The sequence below is a fragment of the Schistocerca nitens genome, chromosome 9 (assembly GCF_023898315.1).
Source record: "Schistocerca nitens isolate TAMUIC-IGC-003100 chromosome 9, iqSchNite1.1, whole genome shotgun sequence".
Lineage (NCBI taxonomy): Eukaryota > Metazoa > Arthropoda > Insecta > Orthoptera > Acrididae > Schistocerca > Schistocerca nitens.
Genome location: NC_064622.1, coordinates 42470511 through 42488323, shown reverse-complemented (window position 1 = coordinate 42488323; position 17813 = coordinate 42470511). Strand labels below are relative to the sequence as shown.

The 17813-nt window shown below is 40.2% G+C and overlaps 1 protein-coding gene across 2 annotated transcripts in view; it reads left to right on the top strand.

Annotated features, from left to right (window-relative positions):
- Positions 1 to 1835: 1835 nt before the first annotated feature.
- Positions 1836 to 17813, top strand: part of LOC126203291 (putative GATA zinc finger domain-containing protein 25) — a 36223-nt gene continuing 20245 nt past the window's right edge. Inside the window, exons 1-2 of one of the 2 annotated variants that reach the window (XM_049937550.1) lie at positions 1836 to 2024; positions 11870 to 12030. In XM_049937550.1, the coding sequence (XP_049793507.1) occupies positions 1929 to 2024; positions 11870 to 12030 (257 nt within the window). In that variant the 5' untranslated portion in view covers positions 1836 to 1928. The remainder of the gene's footprint in view (positions 2025 to 11869; positions 12031 to 17813) is intronic. The other variant, XM_049937551.1, reaches the window with a different exon arrangement.

Sequence of the window (17813 nt, the reverse complement as noted above, 5' to 3'; positions counted from 1 at the left end):
CTCTGTTGCCTGTGTCTATGTGCCTGTGGTTCTGTCAGTGTGATCATGTGATGTATCTGACCCCAGGAGTGTGTCAATAAAGTTTCCCCTTCCTGGGACAATGAATTCATGGTGTTCTTATTTCAATTTCCAGGAGTGTATATTAATGACTTGCCATTCTATATTCATGAAGAGGCAAAGTTAGTTCTCTTTGCTGATGATACAAGTATAGTAATCACACCTGTCAAACAAGAATTAACTGATGAAATAGTCAATATTGTCTTTCAGAAAATTACTAAGTGGTTCCTTGTAAACGGACTCTCACTGAATTTTGATAAGACACAGTACATACAGTTCTGTACAGTGAATGGTATGACGCCATTAATAAATATAGACCTTATTTAGAAGCATATAGCTAAGGTAGAATATTGCAAGTTTTTAGGTGTGTCCATTGATGAGAGATTAAATTGGAAGAAACACGTTGATGATCTGCTGAAACGTTTGAGTTCAGCTACTTATGCAATAAGGGTCATTGCAAATTTTGGTGATAAACATCTTAGTAAATTAGCTTACTACGCCTATTTTCACTCATTGCTTTCATGTGGCATCATATTTTGGGGTAATTCATCACTGAGGAATAAAGTATTTATTGCACAAAAGCGTGTAATCAGAATAATAGCTGGAGTCCACCCAAGATCATCCTGCAGACATTTATTTAAGGATCTAGGGATATTCACAGTAGCTTCTCAGTATATATACTCTCTTATGAAATTTGTTATTAACAACCAAACCCAATTCAAAAGTAATAGCAGTGTGCATAACTACAATACTAGGAGAAAGGATGATCTTCACTATTCAAGATTAAATCTAACTTTGGCACAGAAAGGGGTGAATTATACTGGCACTAAAGTCTTTGGTCACTTACCAAATAGTATCAAAAGTCTGACAGATAACCAACAAGTATTTAAGAAGAAATTAAAAGAATTTCTGAATGACAACTCCTTCTACTCCATAGAGGAATTTTTAGATATAAATTAAAAAAATATATATTAAAAAAATAAAAAAAATAAAAAAATAAAGAAAAACACAATAAAATAAAGTTGTTATATTAACTTAAGTATGTTGTTAAATTAACCTAATTATGTCATGTATTGGAAAATTCGACTCGTTCCACATCATTACGAAATTTCGTATTCATGATCCATGGAACTAGTATTAATCTAATCTAATCTAATCTAATCTAGTCGCTTCCTGGTCGCTTGGTTCGCTGCAATCGCAGTGCTGATCTACAGCATGAAGGCAAAATTACAATTCTAGCAACATTCGGATTTATCTTTGGAACCATATTACTTTCTCAGCTTAACGTTTCTGCCCAGAAGAATTATGTACAATCCATTGGCTTTTATAAAAATACGAAACACTTTAATTTCTCTCTGTTTCACGTTTCTATCCACATCATCTATGCATAATTAATCAGATTTTTTTTAAAATGACTAGACGCTATTTTTGATTTTCGTAATTGTTATGATTCCTTGGTTCAGACAGAAACACACAATAACATCGAAAATATTTGAGATTACAGCTTAATAAGAAATTCCGCTGGGATGAGCATACCACTCAGCTGCTGTCACTGCGTTTGTACACGTCTGTTTACATTTAGCTTTCACGTTACCCTGCAACCTCTGTACAACCACAGTATGTTAGACTGTGGTACAACTGCAAAGATCGGTAAAAGTACTCATGAAGTCGATTTAAGTTTAATCACGTCACGATCACGTACATTACGTCACTATGACGTAGGGCTCTCCTTACCTAGCTTGAACGTATTGTGCTAGCCCTAGTGTGTTCTTTGCCCGTAATATCTTTGATATGATTGTCTTTGATCGAAAGTGAAGTGCGTGCCCGCGAAATGTTTGTTGATATACAAGAGATACGAAATAATCATCGTAATGTCTGGGGAACAGAATGTCACTCAAAATGAAGGTAATGAAGACGATTGGTGTGTTGATTGTTCTGACGACGAAAAGTATGGAGTTAAACCTAACGTAAGTTATGTCAAATTTATAAATACATAATTCGTTGTTTCGGCAAGTACTATGTTCATATCGCTTTGATGTTGAGAACATTACACGACTGTAGCTCATTAATTTTTGACGTGAGATGCAGAATTTAGTTGTCCAGATTATGCATCGTTTAATGAAAGCTGTGTAACTGGTTGAAAGCATTCGTATTGATTGTTTACTTTGTTTACGATTTCGTGTGAAGTTTACTTGACTTTATAGAAGCAACAAGTGTATTTGTTTTTAATTTTTTGTGGAATTTATTTTACAGTCAACCAGACTCCAACTCCTCTGTAGGTCTAGGCTTCTCTGTCACTGTCGAAATATAGTGACTAGTCTTCTACACAATGAAATGAAGCGTACATGTTAGCACCAATTATTAAGTAAGCTGCATACTTTGCAAATCACTGAATTATGTGCAAGAGAGTGCTTAGCATTGTATTATATGTTAAGGGTTTTTCACTAGCCAATTGCGTATGCAGCGCGGGATGACTGACTACTTAAACGCGTCTGTGTGCCCTTTAATTGGTCTAATCTTGTCCCTCATCCTCGACGGGACCTCGACATATATTTCTTTATGTAGACTTTCGGGGAATGATATTCGTCTACCTTAAAGCGACTGCGAATTCACGTTTTTGAACATGTCACCTATAGCCGTACGTGCTGCCTTTCTTTGTTCGCGTTCAGTAGATCTAGTTAGGCCTAGCCCTGTTTGGTACGAGTGTCACACACTAGAGTGATATTTTAGGATTGGTCGCACGAACTTTTCATAAGTAATTTTTAAACTAATCGCATTTTCGTAATACCCAGTTAATGAATCGAAGACTAGGCTGTCTGCTTTCCGTACGAACGAGGCAAGTTGATCATTCCATTATCCTGAGCAGCTTTAGTGCTAACGTGAAAGCTTTGTAAAAGAACGTTTTAGTGATTGAAAACTCAGTACATGCATTTCAGTGACTACTCATATAGGAACACACAACAACTGGAGATATAACAGTAAAGACAAAGGAGTAAACAAAAAGCTATAAATCAATTTACATACTCAAAAGGCCCCCATTAATTGACATTGACATGCAGTGTGAAGTTCGAATGAACAGCTGTTCCCTGATTTACTTCACAGGGCCACAGTTTCTTGAAAGTGTTTTCGGTCTTGCTTTACATAAGGGTTTTGTGAAAGTATTTGTTCAGAAAGATGTTCAGTATTAATAACGTGTGATTCATTGTGCCTTCTTATAAAATATTTTATATTTGTTTGTGGTTCTAGAATTTGTCACTATATTTTTGACTAACTGAATGGCTCCTCTATCATCACAATGTATTTAAAGTGACTTTGTGCTACCAGCTGGATCTGACTGAGTCATAAGTTGACTTAACCCCAGTAAATCGTGAACAGTTGATTCCAAAGCCATTTATTCAGCTTCACCAGCAACTCTTGCAGTTTTTTTTCCTTTATTTTTTAAATATTAGACCACAAAATTGAATAATTTTGCAGTTTTATACATGATCCAGTTACAGAGGCCTGGTCATTTGATTTTCTTTCCCCAATCTACATGAGATCAGGCCTTTATTTTTCTGTTGCCAACTCCAGGAAATTCCAGTTAATAGCCCATGGTTCCCTTGAAACATCTAAAGACTCTGTTTACTGAAGACCAGTGGACACTTTTAAAACAGTGATTATATTTGCTAAGGAAAATCGCGTATCTCAGATCTGAATATTTGGTTGGGGTAGATATAGAACACTTCCTATTGCTTCCTGATAAGGTACATGTTGACATCAGCTGATTCGACTGACTGAGTTCAAGTGGTATTGATAATGGCTTAGCTTCACTCATTCCATATTTCTGCAGAACTATTCTTGCATTGTATTCTTGGGAGATCTAAATTTTTCCTTTTTCATAATTTTGTGTTATTTCCATTCATAGGCATTGGCGTATTGGTCCTAAGTCTTTTATCTCAAAAAATATCGCCAAAGAATTTTTTATGTGATTCAAAACCTGTCTGTCATTAGAGAATAATAGCATATCATCATCAAGCAACAATGACTAGTTTGGTGCCATCTCTATAAAAACAGATAGATGGATCAGTGTTTTGTCTGCCTCCACATTTTTCCAGGAGCTGCAAAATTTTCTGGTGGAATGATCTAAATTTCTTTTGAGCTGCCGTAGATACGAGACGTATAATGGACACTTGCTTGACCACCGGTGCAAAGGTTTCCTTAAAATTAACACATTCATCTTCAGTGCATCCTTTTACCATTATTCTTGTCTTAAATATTTCTGTTGTACTATCAGTTCTAGGCTTTATCAGTAATAGCCACTTAGTCTAGAGAAGTTTGTCTCTCCCAAATACCTCTGCCTCAAATGTCTCATTACAAACTGGAGATACGAATTCTTTGTTCATTGTTTTTTTTCCATTCTTCTTTATGTATTCCGTGCAAGATCTCTTTGGGCACCAGTGTCTTCATTTGGCAGTCCTTCTTGCAAGTTGTAAATAAAATGGTTAGGCCATTTTTTGGGGTTTGGTTCTTTACTTTATAGATGTAATCTTGTTCAACTCCAGGGTCCATTTTTTATAACTCTCATGTTGCACGTCTTCACTTTGTTTCCATTGGTTTAGTGTCAAATCTATAATAAAGATTTATCACTGCCTATCAATTTAATTTCTTCAGTACATGAAGTATTGATGCCATGAAGAACTGCTCCTTGTTCTATACCTAAGACTTTGGTGGTCCCAAGTTCCTGTACCTTTGAACATGGAAAATTCTCATCCTCCAGGAAATTTGCATCTCTGTTGACAGTTATCTGACAAGTCTATAAACTGATTAATCAATAGCCTCTGGTTGTCCGGCAGTAGCCTACAAATGTCAGCTTCTGTGAATTTTTTTCCCATTCCTTGCAATTGGATTTCTGAATGTGAATCATTGCACTGCAGCCAGAATTCCTCAAGTGTTTATCTTAAGGCTTTCTCTTGTATCAAAACTTGTATGACATATTATCTTCAAGTGTGGTAGATGAAGAATGAATAGATAGGTATAGAGCTGTAGACACAGCATCTTGCCCTATACTGCTTTGGTAAGTTGGCATCAGACATCATGGTACCTTTGAACTCTGAAATCTTTTTAGTTGATTGTTGGCATATTCCTTTCCATTGCAGCTTCTAGATATTTCTGCTTGTACACTTTTCTGCTATGACTTTGAAGTTTTTGAATGTCTGTGTGACCTCAGTTTGTTCAAAAACAGACTAAACTTGTTTCTTGAAAAATCATCAGTAAATGTGAGAGAATGAAGATATCCGCCAATAGACATTATGTCCATTAGTCTGTACAAATCAGAATTTACTAAATTCCAAATGTTTTTAGAATACATTTTACTGGTTTTGAATGGAAGACATGACTATTTTCCCATTGTGCACAACTCACAAACCACGTTATCCCCATATAAATATATACGCTGAAGAGTCAAAGGAACTGCTACACCTGCCTAATATCGTGTAAGGCCCCCGTGAGCAAGCAGAAGTGCCACAACATGAAGTGACATGTCCTCGACTAATGTCTGAGGTAGTGCTGAATCTAATTTACACCATGAATCATGCAAGGCTGTCCATAAATCTGTAAGAGTATGAGAGGGTGGGAATTTCTTCTCAACAGCACATTGCAAGGCATCCCAGGTATGCTCAATAATGTTCATGTCTAGGGAGTTCGGTGGCCAGCTGAAGTGTTTAAACTCAGAAGCTGTCGCATTGCCCTGCTGGTATTGCCCAAATGTGTTGTAATGCACAGTGGTCATGAATGGATGCAGGTGATCATACAGAATGCTATGTATGTGTCACCTGTCAGAGTCGTATCTAGACGTATCAGGGCTCCCATATCATTCCAACTGCACATTCCCCACGCCATTACAGAGCCTTCACCAGCTTGAACAGTCCCTGCTGACATGCAGGGTCCTTGGGTTCATGAGGTTGTCTCAATACCCATACACGTCCATCTGCTCGATACAATTTGAAATGAAACTCGTCGGACTGGGCAACATGTTTCCAATCATCAACAGTCCAATGTCTGTGTTGACAGGCCCAGGAGAGGCATAAAGCTTTGTGTCTTGCAGTCGTCAAGGGTACACAAGTGGTCCTTTGGCTCCAAAAGCCCATACAATGATGTTTCATTGAATGTTTCACACGCAGACACTTGTTGATGGGCCATTATTGAAACCTACAGCAATTTGCCGAAGGGTTGCACATTTGTTATGTTGAATGATTTTCTTCAGTCGTCGATGGTCCTGTTCTTGCAGGATCTTTTTCCAGTCACAGCGATGTTGGAGATTTGATGTTTTACTGGATTCCTGATATTCACAGTACACTTGTGAAATTGTGATATGGGAAAATCCCCTCTTCATTGCTATCTTGGAGATGCTGTGTCTCATCGCTCATGCGGCGACTATAACACGACGTTCAAACTCACTTAAATCTCGATAACCTGTCATTGTAGCAGCAGTAACCAATGTAACAACTGCACCAGATACTAGTCGTCTTACATAGGCGTTGCCAACCCCAATGCTGTATTCTGCCTGTTCACATATCACTGTATTTGAATACACATGCACAAACAGATGCCAGGTGCTTTCATTTTTGAACTCTTTACTGAGCAATTTAAGTAAATAGATGTCATCCTGTGTTGGATATCCCTTCTCAGCAGGAAAACAGTCAACCTAATGAATGGCAATGCCACAACATTTCGTTATTCAAAGTCTCACTCTTGTTGGTAAGTATTGGTGTGGTTTTCAGGCACTACTGGGTTGGAGAAATGTATCCTCCTCAGTTCTGTACTGTGGAGAAGTATACCATTGAAATTCTGAAATAGTACATTCCAGAAAGAAGCAGACAACATATTACTTTCTCCCACACATCACACAAAATGATGGCAGTGAGAAAATATGAGGGATTAGAGCTAATATGGAGATTTACTGACCATCATTCTTCCCTCGTGCCATTTGCACGGATCAGGGAAGGGGGATCATGTAGTGGAACTAGAAGAACCCTCTGCTTCTCACAATCAAATGGCTTATGGACTATACATGCTTCACACAAACAGGAAGAATACCGTAATGCCATCTACATTTGAAAGCTAATGTGAAGATAAATTTCGACATTTGTATATCAGTTTGCAGATGTAACCATTGGTCATCCCATTTAGACATATGTGTTGGACATTTCCTCAAACAAAAAAGTCGAGAAATATGTAAAATCTGGCATCTGTGCATTTTGTGTCATGTATTTCATTGCTGTGATGTGAAATTGCTCTCCAGTTCCCCTCCCCCTGCCATGATGTACCATTTTCTGCTTCTGCTATCCCAGAAACCTTCCTGAAAGTAACACTTAAAATTTTATAGCCACATTTTGAGTGAGCCCCCAAGTCATTCTTATGACAATCAGTATTAAGCAGAGAATTGTGACAGTGATGTACATGACAGACTGTTACCAGTTCCATAGACATAGTGTAATTAGAACAATGTCAGCACACAGCTTAGTACATCCTTCTAAATAACAATGATAAGTGGGTGTCATTCAGAAACATAGTAACACACTATACGGAGTGTGAAATAAAAGATTATTGTTTCAAGGGGTGGGGTGGGGTTGGGGGGGAGTCACCTACTACAGTTATCGTGATGTCTGTGTTTGATAGTGTGCCACAGAGGTCTTTCAATGCATAGGCTTGTGATGAACGTGAAGCCTGGAACACTTCTTCAGAAGCAGAAATGCATTGTGCTAAATGATTTATTTTGTGTCTCTGGAAGGCGCTGGGAATATTATCTTGAGTTCAACATCACATATGGATGATTTCTTTGTGAATTAAGTTTATTTGCTTCTATTGCTTGCTTTGGTAAAACAGCTCCACATATAAGGAGTGTGGGCTTCTGCTTATGTTCATTTCAACTCCACATAAAATTTCACTGGAAATACTGTACAGTTCAAATTGAAGAATGTTGTTTGAACCAAATATGATCTTTGATTGTTACAGTATGACCATTGAAAGATTGGACTCATTCATGTGTGACTTTACCAATTAGGCCACTCGAGTACACATCCCATACCAACTTACATTCTAATTTTCACATTTATTTGCATCCAATTTCTGTGATGGAATGCTTAGAAGTTCTCCGGTACCTAAGAATTAGCACACCCGAGGGAATGGTCGATTGGGTAAAGCTTAATGCTGCCACAGTTAACTGTACAGTTGAATTGAGGAAAGCAGTTCCTTAATGCTGAAGGAACCAGAAAATGTGAGGCACACACATGGCATTGAGTGGGTATGATATGGTGCACAGTTGGCCTAACTGGTGAAACCAATTGTTTGCGAAAATAGGAGGATCCCTTTCAAAATCCATGTCTAAAAATATTTTAAATTCTCAGATTGCAGTTTTGTTGCAAGTATTCAGTACCGTATTTGTAATGTACAGCATGTTCTTACAAATGATGATTAGATAAAAAAAAATCATTTGCTGTACTGTTGCAAAATGTCTGGGAAGATTATTCACCTTTTACAAATAATTAGGTTCTCCATTATAAAATATTTAGACCACTACCTATTGAGGTAGAGTATATACTGAAACTGGTGATGTTACCTAGATGATCTTACTCTTGTTTTCACTAAGTTCGAAGAGTAAGGCAACTACTGTTCCACGTTTTGCCCGCCGTTTCAGGGGCTGACTTCTACAGGTTGTCTCAAATTTCATTTCACACTGAAAAAGTGAAATGTGTCATTGTAAAAATATTAGAGAGAATAGAATATTTTGATACACTACATACGACCGTACTACACTGGTTGGGAAAGTACGATCTACTTTGTGCCTAGCCATGAAAGCTGAAAAACCTCACACAGTGACATTAGGAGAATGAGGATGCTGGCATTTCTCAACGGCTTAAAAATGAAAGCTTCATAACTTCACAGAAATATCTTGAAATGTGACTGATAAACATACTGTAAACTCCCACTGTGGCTGAATTTAAAATTATTGAAAGGAAAGTAAACGTGATTTTTTCACTTTGTTGCCTATGTCATTTGATGCAATAGTACACTCTTAACACAAAAGGTGCACCACGAAGGATGTATGCAAATTTATCATAAATTGATTTTCGTACAGGTATTGATGGAAAATGCAAAATTGTAAACTTTGTTGGCCGATGGATGAAGGTGTGACATTGCAGTGCAATTTCATCGCACAGCTGGCAAGAGTAGTAAACAGGGGACATGTCAGTACCAGGAAGTAAAGTCTTTGTGAATTTAATTCCGTGTGCTCAGTAACACAGTAACCATGCCTCACTGACACGTGCATGAACAGATGTCAGCGTTTGTTGTTGGGCTCAAAGAACATGTGCAACTGGTGCTTCATTGAGCACAAGGACCATTGATAGGTGGCTCACGGAAAGGGGCTGAGCTCATGGCACCCCTCGTGCCAGCTACCATTGGCCTCTATACATCGACAAGCCCGTTAGCAGTGGTGTGGGGCACATTCAACCTGGAATCTCATTGACTGGAGTAGAATTGTCATCAGTGATGAATCCCACTCTGAACTGAGCCTTGATGAGCAGCAAATTTTTGTCTGGAGACGCCCCAGACAGCAGTGGGATAGCAACCTGACTGTTGCCCTCCATATGACCTGACAATTGGAAGTGATGGTCTGGAGTGTCATTTCATTTTATAGCAGGACCCCTTTGATTGTTATCTGTGGTGCCCTTACAGCACAGCTGTACTTTGATGATGTTCTATGCCCCGTTTTGTTGCCTTTCGTGGCAAGTCACCCTGTGCTTACATTCCAGCAAGATAATGCCCACCCAGACATGGTGAGTTTTTCTGCTGCTTGTCTTCATGCCTGCCAGATGCTACCTCAGCCAACAAGGTCACTGGATCTCTCCCCCAATTGAGAACATTAGGAGCATTGTGGGCAGTGCCTTCCAAGCAGCTCAGCATTTTGATTCTCTACCATGCCAGTTGGATAGAATTTGGCACAATATCACTCAGGAGGACATCCAACAATTCTGTCAATCAATGCCAACCCGAAAACTGTTTGTGTAAGGGTCAGAAGTGGACCAGTGCATTATTGAATTGCTCTACTTGTGAAGCTCCTTCTCTTGAGTAAATTGTCCGGTTTTTCTGAAATTGGAATCATTTGTTTGTTCATGTGCACCACATGTACTAATATCCGTCCCATTCGGATAATTCCTTAGTGGTGCATCTTTTTTCCTCAAAGAGTATATGTTGGCAAACTATTTTAAGGGGACCTATGTTAACAGTGGAAAGTAAACATCACTAGTCTACTGTATTGTGGCACAAACTTGTAATAATGTACCACAGAGGAACAGAACGTGTAAATTAAACTGTTGCACCAATTTGTAATGTCTAACATGATGTTTAATGAAGTAGAATTGTGACAGTTGTATTCTTCAAACATTTGATAATACATCCAAGTTCATGTATTGCCTGTAGTGCTTTAAAAATACTGCACAATAATGTGTGGTTAACTTCTCCCATAAAACTGGTCAATATGTCGACACAAAGCAGTGAGGCACACAGCCTTTGCTCTGTAGGTCTATTCAATAAAATATTGCAAAATATCATAGGAAAAGCATTGGGTTTCTCATTTTAAAGTGGATAAAGCACACTTGATGATTTGTAAGTTGTGTACCAAATTGTAGACAAGATTAATGAATTTGAATTTCAATTTGACTGGAATTAATTGATTTTTAGGACATGTTTGACTCAGTTTAAACAAAATCACTACATAAAGCTTTTGAAAAAATTAAGTGTTGATTCAATATATGTTAGTTCGCTGAAGAATGTGATCTTCAGTGGTACAGCTTCTATTAGAATTCATCAGGATAGTGAACAATTTAGAATTGAAAGAAAAGTCAGGTAAGGTGATCCCATTTCACCAACTATATTCTCTGAAGATCTGGAGGGAGTTTCAGATCCTTAAAATGGGATAAAGATGAAGGCATATGTGCTCCTAAAAATACTTTTGAGCTGCTTTCAGTTGTGTGATGACATTGTTCTGTGTGTCTCTACTAGTACATGTAAATTTCAACAACTAATGGAATTAATAAAGCAATTTTGAAAGCTTATGTCTGTTTCCCCTTCCCAAGAAAATTGAAAAGTTGAGTTTATTTTTTAGGAAACTGTTTCTTATGTGAGGAAAATGCCAAAAACTTTCGAAACTGTTTCTTTTGGTATACCAAATTCTTGACTTGCTTGCTGCATCAGTTTTCATGCTTTGTGGTGTGATATTTCAATAACCTTGTTTTACACAACCTCGCCACTCTCAAAAAGTAGTATCAGTAGGAACTGAAGTGCTAAGAATTGATTCAAATTGTACTATACAGTGGTAACAGATTTATGTTTTTGATTCTGATTTCCTTTGTTGGCATGCCATCTTGGATTACACTGAATTGTTGTAGTCCTGCATACATTAAGAACATCTCCTACCTGTTCACTGCTGTAAGCTGTAGGCAAGAGTATTCAATTTTAGAATGTATAGTACTTTGAAATTGGATCGAGCTTTTAGGAACAACATGTATTTTAGTTTATGTAATTTGAAATATTTAACTGTAATCCAAACCAAGGACCTGTTCCTAATATTGGTGCTGCTAAAAGGTGAGAAAAGAAAATATTTATGTTTAGTATAACCTACACAGCCTTGCTTAATGGCAGCAATTAGTGGTGAAAAAGAAGCAACAGCTGCTGCCGTCTCTTAGTAAACTGTTCCACACTTTCTATAGGCTAAAAGTTTTTTTAGGCACATCATTGGATAAATGAACATGTTTTTCATTTGTAATTGTTTCAGGGTGACTGGTTTATACCACGAGAAGATGTAATACAAATGTTTGAAACACTGGATAAAGAAAAAATCCTGAAACTACAATGGGAGTGTCCAGGAAAGCGTGCATTGTCTCCTTCAGGAGACGAAATATACAAGGAAGGCGAAGAAGAAATGTTGGAATCCAAGTACGTTGTATGTTAATAATTTGAGTTGTCATGACCAGATACCTCTATTTTCTGATCTTTTTCTTGCCAGTCATTCCTATATCCTCCTAAGTGACTCATATCACTGTATCTCACTGCCCCTATTCATACAAGTTGTCCTATGCATAACTGCATGCCAGACATATTTTGTCAGGGAAAGGACAATATGTTATGGCATGTATGTGATCTTATCAGCTGATCTTGTAGGTTCAAATGGCTCTGAGCACTATGTGACTTAACTTCTGAGGTCATCAGTCCCCTAGAACTTAGAACTACTTAAACCTAAGTAACCTACGGACATCACACACATCCACGCCTGAGGCCGGATCCGAATCTGCGACTGTAGCGGTCGCACGGTTCCAGACTGTAGCGTCTAGAACCGCTCGGCCACTCCGGCTGGCGATCTTGTAGGTTCCATTCAGTATTGCACATTAGAGTGGTCACATCATGCTGTCTGTGAAAATGATAGATAATTGTCTTCACTGGCAACTTCACTAGCAAGTATCCTGTCGGTGAACATGAATGTTTTGCTTTAATTGGGTCCTCTCCCAGCATATGTACTTCTGAACACTTGAAAAGGAAACCAGTTCTGTAACACCTGGTGGGCACTCTGCCTGGTCTTGAGTGAAACTATTCTCATTGTTAATGGTTATTTGATCACAAACTAATTAAAATTTAAAGGTCATTAAATATGGCAAGATGGAATCGTTATTTACGAAAGTGCCACTCAGTGACGCTCTGGAGCACATCGGTTCCATTTTCCCGCTAGACATCAGAAAGCTCTTCCATGCATGTCTCACCACGAGCTATTTCACGTGGAATGGCGACTTCTACGAACAGCTGGAAGGCGTCGCCATGGGTAGTCCTCTCAGTCCAGTGGTGGCCAACTTCTTCATGGAACAATTCGAAGCACAGGCACTGGACTCGGCCACTTGCAAACCTAAGGTGTGGTACAGATACGTCGATGATACTTTCGTGGTGTGGAGCCATGGTGAAGAACAGCTCGGTGACTTCCTAAGACACTTGAACAGCCTCCATGCCAACATAACATTTACCATGGAAGTAGAAAAGGACAAGAAACTGCCATTTCTAGATGTGCTGGTCACAAGGGACGGCGAAAACCTGGGACACAGCGTGTATCGAAAACCGACTCACATGGACCGATACCTGCACAAACTGTCAAACCACCACCCGAGCCAGAAAAGGGGCATGATTAGTACGCTCGTAACGAGAGCAGGACGAATATGTGAGCCGCAACACCTCAAACGAGAAATGCAACACCTGGAAACAGTCCTGAGGAGCAATGGGTACTCCACAAATTATATTAGAAGTGTAACTGAGCCAAACACTCGGCGAAGTAAGGAACCAGAAAAAGAAATGTCGGGTACGGCCTTTCTGCCATACATTCCCAGAGTGACGGACAGAATTGGCCGTATATTGCGCAAACATGGCGTAAAGACGATCTTCAAACCGACAAGGAAGATCAAAGAGTGTCTTAGATCGGCGAAGGAGAAAAGAGACCCACTTTCAATGTCGGGAATATACCGCATACCATGCACATGCGGAAAAGTTTATGTCGGGATGACTGGACGATCCATTAACACCAGGATCAAGGAGCATAAGCGACATTGCAGGTTGGGGCAGGTGGAGAAATCGGCCGTGGCAGAACACGCACTGAATGAGACCGACCACGTAATAAAATTCGCCGACACGGAAGTTCTGGCTGTAGAGAACCACTATCACACGCGCTTGTTCAGAGAAGCTGTAGAAATACAAAAACACGCGAACAGTTTGAACAAGAAAGAGGAAAGCCTTAAGGTCAACGGATCCTGGCTTCCCGTACTGCAGCGAACGACCGTCGCAGGTAGCAAGAGGAGAACCGCACCGGAAATGACCGCGGAGAAGCCCTCGGACGTTGGTGCGCCAGGTACATATAGTCTGCGCCTGCGAGCTCGGCTCCAGTTCACCACCAGCAATGGAGGGTGAAGCTTTGACAATGCCAGCCACTCGTGCTGGCGAAACGTCAGAAAAATCATTAGATGAACGTCGGCCGAAGAACCCGAGACAGAAGCCAATAGGCAGTTTGTCAAGATGGAATCGTCAAGTTCCTGGGCATCCATATTTTCTACAGGTTAGCCTGCTCACGCCACATGCTTGACAGTTCAGTTCAGCACCCCTTGGCTTTCTTTGTAATAGCATCAACAGGTTATAAAGAACTGCCAAAGCAGCATGAGGCTAGACTGCCAGTCTGGCCCAGGTGGCCATTGACAGTGGTCTTGTGTGTGTGTGTGTGTGTGTGTGTGTGTGTGTGTGTGTGTGTGTGTATTTCAGAAGAAAGCCTTTTGGCCAAAAGCTTACTTGTTTAGCAGTCATTTTGGTGTGCCTGTCCGTGATTCTACATCTCCACTATATGGTGAGTAGCAGTTTATCCTTTTACTATATGATGAGTTGCAGTCTATCTTTCATACTACATCATTATTACAACCTGGATTTTCCATTGTTGGAAACTACAGTTGCTACACAAACTTTGGTCAAACACATTGGTACTTCTGAGAGAAGAATAATGTCCATGCCACAAATACTGACACATACCATATTGGTTTGTTGAGCATCTTGCAGAATTCCACTTGATACTGTGGCATTCAAATTTACCAGATACAAACTTTAGTGGACTCGAATGGGTTGTCACTAGATATTAGCTCGGAGATAACAAATGACCGTATTATGTGCTACAGAAATCATCACCTGTGTAACATCTGGTGACATGTTCTGTCAACAAACAAAGGACTGGCAAAACATGGCATTGATTTTGATTGTCAAAGATGAACCAGTGTGTTATTAAATGGTGATCATGATGCCAAACACAGAAATGTATGTGAGAGTTGACTCATGTTGTTATTTAGGAAAAGGAATATGACTTTCAATGAATTTAATATTCTTGTCTTGCCCTATGCCAGACAAGACACCTACATCTGTTACCGAGTGCTGTGCCTCACTTCTGTGGTGGTGCAGTGGTCATAATTGTCAGTGGTCGTAATTGCTGGTTAGTGACATGTCTATCAGTGATTAAGTTCATATCTCTTGCAATTACTTGTTGTTTAAGGCTAGTAAACAATATAAATCTCAGTCAATTCTTATTACCTAAGTACCAGCGAATACAAAAATGTCTGAGTCAGATGCACACGAGGCATCCAGCAACGTACTTGGGGAAGCTGGTCAGGATGCAATTAAATGGTCAAGGGATTTGACCATCTCATGATGTGTCTTGCCAATTTCTACCTTTACGTGAACCGTACAGCCCAGCAGTGGTTTGAGAATAGTGATGAAAGGAATTTCATGGAAAAAATGTCAGGTGAAAATTAGAAAGACATTTACTGACAACCAGCAACAGATCTGCTTAGCCAAAGAGCAACTGAAGAATGGAGCCCAAAATCAGGAGGCTGTTTCACAGAGTGGTGAAACTGCACAAGTGTGCAAGGAGTGCTTTGGGTCACCAATTACCACAAACAGCTCCAACTGATTGCTATAACCCGTGTCACACAGCAACTTCGCAAAAAATTTGCTAAACGCCATGCAATACTGTTGGCTAGCAAGCTGCAGGAAACTGTAAGCTTGCTTGCTTAAGCAGCCAGTTGTTTGTTGGCAAAATGTCCTTTAAACTGCAAATGTTAAAAACAAATGAACATTGTCAGTTATTTTTAGTGCTTAGTGAGGTAGAAGTGGATGCTAGTGAGCAAAGGGAAAGGACAAAAATGTGGTCTAAAACTTGGATGAAGAGGACAAGACAGTGGAAACAGTATACCCACTTTGTATCATGTAAAATTGAGGTTAATATTCAAATGAAACTTTTTAATTTGATTTGAAGTGTTAAGAAGTATCATCATTTCATTCCAAATTGGCATTGTAAGTATCTTAACAAAGCTTTTCTACATAAGATATTGTTTTAATATGCCTCATCCTTATCCAGTGTTATACGAATGGATGAATCTGTATTTGAAAATTTACTTCATATGGTTTTGCCTCCAATTCAGAAAGGGAAAAAAAAGAAATTGGTAACGTGTCGGACAATTTTACCTCGGGAAATCTCGGAGCAATATTTCTAAAAGTTATGCTTCTAATATACCCACCTATCTACAGACAAATATATAGCTGCAAAGTGCCACTAATTCAGAATGATTTTTAGTGGTACATAATTTTAAGACTAGGAATATACAGAACCTTGATATGTATATAGCTGGTGAAGTTGGCACATTGCCATATGTTTGTGAGAGATCCAAGTTGTTATTAGAAGTATGGAAATAAACATCATTCTCCATGTCACGAAAAATTGTATTCTCTCATTATCAGTTACAGCATGTAGGTTTCACAAAATTAAGCTGGTCGAAGTGTGAGACTGTTATAATGTCAACACATATGTTTCAAAGACGACACAATACATGTAAGTCACAGAGCAAGTAGACAAAGTGAGACATGTGTACATGGTAACAGTCAAATCAGCACTGAGTCCAAGTCTAGCGGCCACTGGCTGGCTGGCCGCTTATGTGGCGCGGCTACTGCATGGCTGGCAGACAGCGCCGCATGTAGAGCGCGCGCATAACTGTGCGCCGGCACTTTGAAAGATCGGCGAGTCACAACACTTTTCCCCCCTTTGAATTTTTTTTGCACTGGTCTTGATGGAGGTGGCCCGTACATTGCTAACGTCCATCGGTGTTGTTTGACTGGCCGTAAAGGGTCGAGGAGGAGGCTTCCCGTATGGACGGAAGTGTCCCCGATGATAACAGGTCGAGATGACAGGAGACGTAGGGGTCGAATCTGCTGGGGCCCCGTGCACCAATCTGCCTGTTGTGGCAAGTCCGGTTGTTATAACAGGAGACATGGGCGATGTGTCGGCGTCCGTAGGAGAAGGAGGCGAGTAGAGTTGCTCCAACAGATAATGGTCATCCGGTTCCTGCATGGGCACGTCTCCTGGTGGCGTCTGTTCTTGTGCTGGCACCGAGATGATGATGAGAGGGTTGCATTGTGAGTAATGAGAGATGCCAAGATCCCGAGTGTCAGGTAGGGCCGAAGGTGGTGTAGCGGCATTCGGAACAGGCGTTGCCGGCACACGAGGCCGAAGCTGTTCTGAATGACGCACTGCAACACCTGTGTCCGTCTGGATTTCATACAGGCGTCGGCCACGGTGTCGTAAGATGTGGCCAGGACTCTATTTTGGCCACCTGCCATATCCCCGTACCCATACAAGGTCACCGGCGGTGAACCGACCAAGCGAAGGCACCCGTGGCCATGAGGTGGAAGGCCGCAGAAGATGAAGTAGCGTGCGGGGCTGTCGGCCATGTAAGAGCTCAGCCGGGCTGTGGTCGCCCATGGGGGTGAAATGGTAAGAAGCCAGAAATTGGAGAAGCGCATCATCAGCAGCAGAACAAGTCAGGAGTTTCTTCACCTGAGCCTTAAATGTGTGGACCAGTCGTTCAGCCTCACCGTTTGATTGTGGATGGAACGGAGGGGCCGTGACATGCATGACGCCATGACGAGCACAAAAATCCGCAAATTCGGAAGAGGCAAATTGCGGACCATTATCAGTAACAAGAGTAGAGGGAAGGCCTTCCAAAGAGAAAATGCGAGTGAGAGCACTTGTGGTTACTGCGGTGGTAGGTGACGTGCATCGGACAAAAGGAAAGTTAGAGTAGGCGTCAATCGCGAGTAGCCAATAAGTATGTAAAAAAGGTCCTGCGAAGTCAGCATGAATACACTCCCAGGGCTTCTCA